At 33.7% G+C, this 11,015-nt stretch overlaps 1 protein-coding gene across 1 annotated transcript in view; it reads left to right on the forward strand.

Annotated features, from left to right (window-relative positions):
- The window catches only part of CAPZA2 (capping actin protein of muscle Z-line subunit alpha 2), a 48,528-nt gene extending 37,812 nt beyond the window's left edge, over nt 1-10,716 (forward strand). Inside the window, exons 6-10 of the mRNA XM_068549347.1 lie at nt 101-180; nt 3,276-3,354; nt 5,438-5,509; nt 8,989-9,051; nt 9,773-10,716. Coding sequence (XP_068405448.1) covers nt 101-180; nt 3,276-3,354; nt 5,438-5,509; nt 8,989-9,051; nt 9,773-9,913 — 435 coding nt within the window. The 3' untranslated portion in view covers nt 9,914-10,716. The remainder of the gene's footprint in view (nt 1-100; nt 181-3,275; nt 3,355-5,437; nt 5,510-8,988; nt 9,052-9,772) is intronic.
- The last annotated feature ends 299 nt before the right edge of the window (nt 10,717-11,015 follow it).

Genomic DNA, 11,015 nt, shown 5'->3' on the forward strand with positions numbered 1-11,015 from the left:
TGCCAAAATGCTGTACAATTTTCAGTATTTTATAGATGTTTAAAGTTGGACATTCTGTGGCCCTAAATTCACTCTTGTGTTTATTTTCTTTATCAACAAGGTATATGGTAAAAAAATAGATGGACAGCAGACCATTATTGCATGCATAGAAAGCCATCAGTTTCAAGCAAAAAACTTTTGGTAAGTTAAAATTTTGTGTATTGGGGAATTTTGACACTGCTTATATACTCTTTGTAGTTCTTGCTTTATTGCTTGGGCCTATACCTTGTTTGTGTATGATTGACTAAGAACAGTATAATATAAAACTTCAGCCTTTTTATATAAGAAAAATATCTGTTCCATAATCAACCTTATCTTTTAAAGGTAGCAGTAAATCTGTTGACACTCAGTGAAAAGAAGGTGGCAGAGCGTGGGGTGTTTTTAGACTAGCAAGCAGCATTCTGAGGGAACGTGTGCCTGTGAGCAGACCAGTTGGCAGGCCCATATGCTCATTCTGAGAAGGGGTTGTTCCTGAATGAGACTTGCATGGGGGAGGAGGGCAGAGGTACTTATAAAGTGAAGAATGATCGTGTTTTGGTACGTGAACTTTGGTGACTCTGAAGTAGATGTTTTCATGTGGATTGCTTTGTGCTTGGTTGGCCAGTGTGAGGAAGTAATGACATTTTTGTCCAGTGAGGCAAATTACAGTCATGTCTTATAATTTTTGTACAAATCATTTGATTATCCCTTATAAAAGTCCAGCTCCCCAAAGCACTGATTTGCACTCGTAATCTTGGACTTTTAACAAGTTGTTGGGCCTTTTTATTCTTAGACAAGACTGTTTCTGAGATATCTCCTGTTATAAAATTCTGTGGCTCTCCAAGACTTTATAAGTTCAGAATTGAATGAAATCTTTACTTTTATCCTCCCTTTTTGATAATACATTCTGAGGCTGTCAGAGTAAGTATGGTCATAATATTTACCTTTTAAGTATATTAGTCTTTGACTTGTTAGCCGAGTTGGTTGGTGGTGCTGTTAAGGGTAGGGTAGCGCAGGTATCAGTAACCCCTGTGGACCAGTTTGGTCTATGGCCCAAGGTTGCTCCACTACTTAACCATCACAGAAATAAATGCAAGGTTACAGGAACTTTTGGAGGAGAGAGATCCATTATCACTGAAGGAAAGTAAATACTATTTGTAAACATAGGCCTTAATGACAAGCTGCAGTTTCCTAAAAATTCTGTTGTATTAACTTACTTGTATGGCCTTGATATAAATGTAGTTTCTCTATTTTAGGCCTAAAAACTTGTAGCATTAATTTACCAGTATCCTAAGAAATAAGTCTTCACAAAATTGCTATTAATTTATGCTGTTTTTGCCAGGATGTATATATAATAAAATCAATTTTGTTGGGATTGAACTCGTTACTAAGTTTTAGTTTAAAATATATTGAGAGATGTTACAGTAAATTTACTAGTTTTCAGAAATACAGTTTGAGTGTTAGCATATGTAAAATGAAAATGATGTCCTTGAATTTTCTAGTCTGTTTCACTTCACATATCTGAATTTTTTTTTCTAAACTACCACTATGAACATTACATCGTTGAAGCTAAAAATCACTTCCACTTTTTGGAAAAGATAATTTTTTATGACATTCCAAAGTGCTACATCACATATCACAATAACCTCAGTAAAATCTAAATATTTTGGTACAAAGAAATTACTTCAGTTCACCTCAAATGCAGATAGCATAAAAATCAGAAGATTCTGGTCTTGGTCATTTCTTAGATTTCACTAGGGACATTCTTTTCTTGGTCTCTACTGTTTCCCTAACATCTAGCAGTATTGAGGGCTTAATAAATGTTTGTTGAATAAATACACATTTGTAATTAAAGCATTAATAGAAGAGAAGGGAAGAATATAATTAAAAGCTAGGACATCTTGACTGTTTACTCCATTGATGAAAGAAAGGGTACTGTCTATGCAGTGCAGTTTACTATTACTATATAGTAATGCCTTTGGAAGGATCTTTTGAAATAGTTCTCAAATTGTTACGATTACTTGCTTTGGAATTCCTTTTTTCTTTTAATTTTCACAATCAGTGGTGATATATGCATGTTGTCATTATAAATCAGAAATGTGTATGCTTAGAACTCACTAGTGCTTGATACTAATACCTAAATAAAAGGAATAACTTCTTTTGGAATCGTGAAATAAAAATGAATAGATCTAAGTTCTTTTTCGAACCAAGCTTCAATGGATAATTTTGGCTAAGTCACTCAAAATCAAACCATGTTATAAAATTATGTTTTATTTTGTAGAACATACACATTGTTCTAATAATAGTACTTTTCAAATGGTAAGTGTTAACTTTAGGTATGAGAGTGCTATCATTCTGCAGGTTTTTGTGATTGGGCAGACTGCAATATTGAATATTGAAGGGAACCCAGAAATAATTCTGTAGCAAAGCCAGTATAGTGATCCATTCGCTCTGTGACTGTTTTAGAAATATATACTGTTTAAAAAAAAACTGCCAGGTATAAGTTTACGTATCAGAATATGTCTTTAGTATGCAAAAGAGCAAATAGAGGTCAGAAGAAAAGGAGTTGCTATGAAAAGGCTGTCAGGAAAAAATTAGGATAAAATTCATTATCTAGGAGACAAAAATGAATAACATGCCTGTTGCTTGTTTGTAATGTCACAGTTTCTTACGATTAATCTGTATCAATTTTATACCAAAAATCATTTTGGGGTCTAGGAGAAGGATGTATGTGTCTTTTATGTGGAAACTTTGAACCTAAAATTGGAAAAGGGAAAAAAATCTGATGCTTATAACCCTTTAAAGCCCTTCTCTTTCCAGATATCAAAATCTCCTTAAGAATGTTGTATTACTATCCATTCTTTTAAAACTACGGGATTTTGTATCATTCACTGGATGGTAAACTTGTGAAAGCCCCTGGTAATCTGAACATTTATTCAGTTTTTTCTTAAGTAAAGCATAAGTCAGAAAACTGATGTAGTTTTGAACTGTATTTTAAGCCTTAGCTTTAGAATTCTGAGGTTGCATCCATTATATAGGTCCTTTCTTATCAGCAGGATGAAGATTAAGTTAAATGTAGCTCATAACTGAACATAACCTCTTGACTCTTCTGAATATTTCAGGGATTAAAAAAAAGAATGTCCAGCGTCCATCCCCCACACTCTCTTATACTGTAGAGTGAAATTTAAATCTGGAACTTAAAATTTATTCAAATTATTTTCCCTACCTTATTTACAGCTGCTGTTTTTATTTTTAAGGAATGGTCGTTGGAGGTCAGAGTGGAAGTTTACAATCACTCCTTCAACCACTCAGGTGGTTGGCATCTTGAAAATTCAGGTATGAAGTAAAAAGAATTTGCTGATCTCTAGATGATTCTGAGCAGAGAAGCAACTAATTCATATGTTTACATTTTCATAGTACTCAATAACTTTCTTTTCCAGGTCTTTGTTTTGAGGTAATGGGAAAAACAAGTAGTGCTGATTTCATCTTTTAAATAACCTTGCAGTTCATTCCCTAGTCATCAAAAATCTGCAAGGATAGCTGACAGATTCTAAAAACACAGCTAAAATTAGATGCTACCATTTGGTCTGCTCGTCATACAATTTATTCATCCAAGCATCTTCTGAGTTTGAGTTGTGCTGTTCTATCTTTTGAATTGGAGTGGAGTTGAGTGAGGTATAATATTAATATATGTGTGTGTATAGATGTATAAGTATATATATATGTTAACACATGTACATACTACATATATCCTAAGTATCTTCTGTACTCATATTTGGCTTCTTATGTGAAACCCACTAGAATTGACTCAGTGTAAGCGCAAATGTTTGTATAGAAGAAATTTGATAGCTAAGAGGATGTAAATACGAATATTACTAAATAAGTTAAAGAAAAATACTGACTAATTTCTTTCTATCTTGGTTCACTTATTTTTATTCAATACATTTGTTGCTTAACTATCATGAAAGGTATATGCTAAGAGCCATAAAGGAATAAAGATGAATCAGATGCACTGCTCTATCATTTGACTCCAGTATACATTATTTCTAGTCTTTTATCCTATTACTTGTTATGTCTTGGTGTGACTGTCATTTAGGGGCTAGAAAATAGAGGTTGTGAGCATGGATTCTGAAACCAGACTGCCTGAGTTTGAATCCCAGCTCTGCCAGTTATTAGTTGTATGACATCAGGAAGTCATTTAAGCTCTTTCTGTTTCCTCATCAGCTAAAAAAAAGAAAACAGCAACAATGAAATAGCTCATACAGTGTTTTGAAGATGAGTTAATATGGGCAAAATGATTAGAACAGAGCCAGACATAAAGTGCTTGTTGAATGGTAGCCGTTATTGTTGACATTATTTTTTCCTTCAGTTAGGCCTCTAGCTCTCACCTGGGTAATTTCTGAGATGTGCCCCTGTTGAGCCAGAGCTTGTTGAGAGCCAGGATTGTCTGGTTCTATCTTCAGCACTTGGCATGATGCCTGGTTTATAATGGTTACTTTATTTTGTTGATTTGTTGGACCCTTTGCCATCTCCTAATCCACTTTTTTACATTGCCATCAAGAAAGGTGATTTTTAAAAATTTAAATCTGGATATGTTACTTGCCACTTGAGACCATCTTAGTAGTACACTCACCTACTAGATAGTCCAAACATATCTGCATGGCATAGAAGGCCCAGGGTTGACTTGTCACCTACCTGTATATTCCGCCAGCCACAGCTCCTACTCCCCAAACTCACACACATTCCAGTCCTAAGTACCTGCAGGCCTTTCCTGAAGTATGCTCTTCTCTACTAAGCTCAGTTTCCTCATCTTCCCTAGTTTGTTATACTCATTTTACTAAACCCAAGTACGGTGTTACCTCTTTTCTGAAGTCCTTTGTTATGTCTCAGAGAGAGTCTGGAGTGTTGCTAATGTACTTTGTACGTACCTCTTACTATGTTGTGTTGAAATATGAGGTCAGGGGCTGTCTTTTTAAAAGCTTTGTGTCTCTAGAACCTCCTGTAGTAGCAGTCTTATATAGTAATCACTCAGTTAATGTTTATTGAATAAATTCATGTCTTTGAATTTGAGGAATTAAATGGTTGGTGGAAATACACAAAACGAGTGGTGTTGGGAGAGAAGATTGTGAGTTTGATTTTGGAAATCTTGAGTTTAGATACCAGTAGAACATCTATGAGGTAGAAATGTGCAGCAGTCCAGTCAATGGAGGGCTTGCCTGAGTAACTACAGGAACTGCTACCTAGTTCCTTGCTAGCCTGAGGGCAGGAAGAGGCTTGCTGGAGTTTAAGGTCAGGAGCTCAGCAGAGAAGACTAGGTTAGAGCTGAAATCGGCAGTCATCTGCATTGATGTGATTGTTGAAGCCATGAGGATCTTGATAACTCCTGTAATGTGGTTTCTGTAATTTCTTTTTCTAATAGGTTCATTATTATGAAGATGGTAATGTTCAGCTAGTGAGTCATAAAGATATACAAGATTCCCTAACAGTGTCTGTAAGTAATTAATTCCAAAATAAAATTTAAACAACCTAATACTTCTATACAACTAGAGCGGTTTTGGAATTAACATTTTAAGTAGTATTTCTGCTTCAGATTAAAGTGTTTTCAGATAGATTAAAGATGGTAAGTAATTGGAAATTGGTACCTAACTTTTTTTTTAGCAGCTTTATTTAAAGAGATACAATTCACATACATTCAGTTCACCCATTTAAAGTATACATTTCTTTTTTTTTTTAAGTATTAATAGGGTTGTACAACAGTCACCACGATCTAATTTAGAACATCTTCATCCTCCATCCTTCATCCTGTATCCATTAGCAGTCATTCCCCATTCCCTCCCACCAGCCCTTCCCCCAAACCCCTCTCAGCCCTAGGCAACCATGAATCTACTTTCTGACTCTGGATTTTCCTCTTCTGGACATTTTATATAAATGGAATCCTACGATATGTGATTTTTTACGACAGGCTTTTTTCACCTAGCATAATATTTTCAAGGTTCATCCATGTTAGAACATGTGTCGTACTTCATTCCTTTTTATAGCCAAATAATAATCCATATACCACATTATATATTTATCAGTTGATGGACATTTGTGTTGTTTTCTACTTTTTGCTGCTATGAACCTTTGTGTGTACTGTTTTTTGTGTAGACGTTGTTTTAATTTCTCTTTGATGTATACATAGTAGTGGCATTGCTGGGTTGTATGGTAGTTCTTAGTTTAACCTTTTGAAGAACTGCCGGACTGCTTCCAAAGTTGCTGCACTATTTTTACATTCCCATCAGTTGTATATAAGGTTTCCAGTTTTTCCACATCCTCACCAAAACTTATGTCTGCCTTTTTATTATAGCCATCCTAGTTGGTATTAATTGTATCTTTTATTTATTTATTTATTTATTTATTTTTGGCTGCTTTTTTGGTTCTTCGTTGCTGTGCGTGGCTTTCTCTAGTTGCAGTGAGCGGGGGCTACTCTTCGTTGCAGTGTGCAGGCTTCTCATTGCGGTGGCTTCTCGTTTCGGAGCTTGGGCTCTAGGCACGTGGGCTTCAGTAGTTGTGGCACGCAGGCTCAGTAGTTGTGGCTCGTGGGCTCTAGAGAGCAGGCTCAGTAGTTATGGCGTAAGGGCTTAGTTGCTCCACAGCATGTGGGATCTTACTGGACCAGGGCTTGAACCCATGTCCCCTGCATTGGCAGGCGGATTCTTAACCCCTGCGCCACCAGGGAAGCCCCTGTTAATTGCATCTTACTGTGATTTTTATTTATATTTTCCTGATGGATAATAATATTGAGCATCTTTTTGTGTATTTGTTGGCCATTTGAATAGCTTCTTTGGAAAAATGTCTTTTCAGATTCTTTGTGTATTTCTTAATTGGTTATTTGTGTTTTTATTGTTGTTGTAATTGTTGCTTATGTATTCTGATACAAGTCCTATATCAGATATATGATTTACAAATATTTTCTCCCATTCTGTGTGTCTTTTCACTTTCTTGGTAGTATCATTTGCAAAACAGAAGATACCAGTTTTGATGTGGTCCAGTTTAGTTTTTCTTTTGCAACTTATGCTTTTGGAATATTAATAGAAACCATTGCCTAACCCAAGATCGTGAAGATTTACTCCAGTGTTTTCTTCTACGAATTTTACAGTTTTAGCTTTTAAATTTACATCTGTGCTCCTGTACTTAACTTTTAAACCCTATGGTATTTTTTTTTCTCTATTTGGAGTATGATTTAATGAAGTTTTTCTGAAGTTCAGCTTTCAAATTCTGGAAATTTTGAACTTGGTTTTTTTTCCCTGCAGAGGTCTTTCACACACTCTCTTCATTGAACATGCAACTATTTCTTTGCAGAATTTTTTTGTCCCAAAGGTATTATAATATGTTAACAGTGACATTTCTGATAAACATTTATCAAATGTGTTGTATACCTAAAAGCATTAGTATATTATAAACATCAACTGCTAATATTCAAAATTAGCTAACTTACAAATATTTTTTAAAGTTTATTTTTAATTTAAGAAAGCATTTGAGGGCTTCCCTGGTGGCGCAGTGGTTGGGAGTCTGCCTGCCAGTGCAGGGGACACGGGTTCGAGCCCTGGTCCGGGAAGATCCCACATGCCGCGGAGCAGATGGGCCCATGAGCCACAATTACTGAGCCTGCCCGTCTGGAGCCTGTGCTCCGCAACAGGAGAGGCTGCAATAGTGAGAGGCCCGCGCACCGCGATGAAGAGTGGCCCCTGCTTGCCGCAACTGGAGAAAGCCCTTGCACAGAAACGAAGATCCAACACAGCCATAAATAAATAAATAAAATTTAAAAAAAAAAAAAGAAAGCATTTGATTTAATATTAAGAAACATGTGTGAGTGTGTTAGGCCAGATGCTACCTGAAAAGAAATGAAAGCTATGGGATTTTTGGATTTTCTTTTTTTAAATTTTCTTTTTCTATTGGTTTTTTTCAAGTTTTCATTAGCACTTAGGTGATTTCTGCTTTCTTGCTAAGTAGTATTCTTCCTGCAAAATTGCCAGGAAAGATAATTACTAATGTCTGGTTTTCCATGAGACATTGTACTCAATATAGTTTTATATCGTGAGTATATATGTAATATTATTTGTGTAACAAGGTACTTAGTATTCTTTGAGGAGTTTGACATTGAGTAAAGAGTCTTCCTAAGAGAGATTTGTCTACAAAATTATAGACTGTGGACTTGTGAGATCTCGTTGTAGTAATTAAACTTGACTAATATGCCAATTTGTGCTGAGTGTTTTAGGAATTACCTTTTCACTTTATCTTAGAGGATTTTCATTGTTGCTTTACTGTTTTTGGATGGAAAAAATGTACCCATTATATAAATACATGTGTAAATATATATAAATAATATACGTAAAGTAAGGTGTTCGATAATTTTACATCAACACTTGTTAACTTTTAGTGTTAGGAAAGAAGCAAAGAAATGCATTATATCGGAATAAAATTCCAATATAAAAAAATTTTTTTTAAATTTTTTCCAGAAAATATTTAAACACTAAAAAATGCACCTTAAACTTTAAAATATGCTTTTTCTAATTGGTAATATTTTTTAAATGTATCATTATGGTGGTAAATATTGTTCAGTAAATATTTAGCAATATAGTCATTAATTAGAAATCTGTGACTAACATCTTACCCGTAAAGCTTTTTGAAATGCTTGTTAAGTGTTATAATTGAATTTTTCATCAGCATGTACTATTAAGATTTTGCTTTCCTTAACCAGTGAAACACTAAAGCCATGCTCATTCTGTAGACTTTTAAAACATTTTTGCCTAGTTCCCCTTGAATTTAGAATAATTCATCTTACAATATTTTCCCTTTGTCATAATTTCCATCTGTGTTATTTATTAACAAATCATTAAACATACATCTATTGACATACCTATTTAAAAGTAATAATGGTGTAGTTTTAAATTACTATTTTATTTACTTTTGATTTTGTTTTTCATTCAGAATGAGGTACAAACAGCAAAAGAATTTATAAAGATTGTAGAGGCTGCAGAAAATGAATACCAGGTATGATTTTCAAAAATATTGTATAATCTATATTTGCTTGTAAATAATGGCACTGAAGTTTTAATTTCAGTCATAAGCCTGAATTTTTTCATTGTTTCACTATAATAAGATAGTCTTTTTTGTGTGTTTTTTGTTTGTTTTAGTTCAAGGGCAAACTTGTCAAAATGTAGCTAAAACTCAGTTTTAGCCAACTGTAATTTCTGAGTATTGGTCAAAATAGGCCAAGATTTTAAATGGTTATTTTGTTTCTGATTGGAAATTCTACTTTAGGAGGTACTTCCCAAAGCATTTGGATTATATGTGATCTCCTTAGATCATATTTCATTTTGTACTCTTTTACATTCTTTACCTGCTTCTAAATTGCACTCTTGAATTTAAGCATTTAATTTGTGTATTGGACAAGTTTCCACTCCTTGCAAACAGTAATTTGTGAAATTGTTCTGAGAGAAATAGTAAAATAGATCCAAAATGAGGACACACAGATAGTAAATCTAATTTATAATTTCATTTTATTAAATTTAATTATCCAAAATGATTATAAGCTTTTTCTTTTAGCTGCTTATATAAATAGCTTTTAAAACCATATTGGGGTTTTTATTTGGCTTTTTAAAAACAGTGAAACAGGCTGCTTAAATAAAGATTTTTCCTAAAACATCTGTGTGTTTTATACATTGTTCCGTTCCTTTTATTTCTTTAAACTTTTAACTACTGTTTTTCATAGACTGCCATCAGTGAGAATTATCAGACAATGTCGGACACTACTTTCAAAGCCTTACGTCGACAGTTGCCAGTTACACGCACTAAGATTGATTGGAACAAGATCCTTAGCTACAAGATTGGCAAAGAGATGCAGAATGCATAAGATGAACATTGCATGACCGGATCATTTTAGTGTCTTTGCGTTTTAAAAAAAATCATTGCAAAAGTATTCAAAACTGTCAAGCTACCCAGTCAGATGGGCTGTTGCCATTTAAAATCACTGTAATTAATTAGTTTGGTTAGAGCACAGAGCTTAGCTAATCAACCATTATTTTTTATTTCTTTTGTTCAAAGAAGATTGAAAATCAGTTTAGTTTAAATGTCTTTTACTTTCTTTTATGCCTTTCTTTCTTACAATGAAGACATGATTCCTCTAGTTTAACGTCAAAAGTTTTTTGAAGTGTTTCAAAAATATTTTACTTACTGTAACCCTAAAATTATTGTCTTTTGGTTTATGAAGTGGGTAACTTTTGATATATGCCCAGTTCTTTTTAATGGGGTCAATAATGGACATTCTAGTTTAAGGTGGTTGATGGATTTAGCCATATATGCTGCTAAAGAAATTGTCTACCTTTTCCCCCTTACCTCTTTCGTTTATGTAAGATTGAGATTAGAGGGAAAGCATTTTCTATATCAATTGTGTTTAAACCTTTCAAGAAGGTTATTTAGCTAGCTTAGTGTTTAACTAAACTTTTTTTAAACAAGGCCAAGGTCTAATGCTGTTTTGAGATTCTGAATTAAATGAAAATACTTATTTCAGAAATGCATTTAATGCTTTTTTCTTGTGACAGTTATGCAAATTAGCTTGGATTCCATATGTCTCTGAGTTATTTTTATCATAAAGCCACAAATGTATTATAACAAGGCAAATTGTAATATATATAATCCTGAACTCATGACCATGTCTCAGTTTATTTTTTTCTTGGATTGAAAAGTACTAAAATTCAATGTGACATTAAAATGAAATGAGAATATTTCATTTTATACTATTTATTTGAGTATAAAAATCACTTACCAGTGAATCATATATACTATTTTAAAATACTTTCTTTGGATATTTGTGATTCTTAACTGGTTGTAAATTAGAAAAGCTGGGAGTACATGTGGTGTGCAGTTAAGTCTAAATTTTTCCATCTTCCTATGCATCATAAGCATGTTTGTAATATTTTTAAAAATACATTTACTGATGCTACAGGAATTTCAAG

Source organism: Eschrichtius robustus, chromosome 8 (assembly GCF_028021215.1).
Source record: "Eschrichtius robustus isolate mEscRob2 chromosome 8, mEscRob2.pri, whole genome shotgun sequence".
NCBI classification, from domain to species: Eukaryota; Metazoa; Chordata; class Mammalia; order Artiodactyla; family Eschrichtiidae; genus Eschrichtius; species Eschrichtius robustus.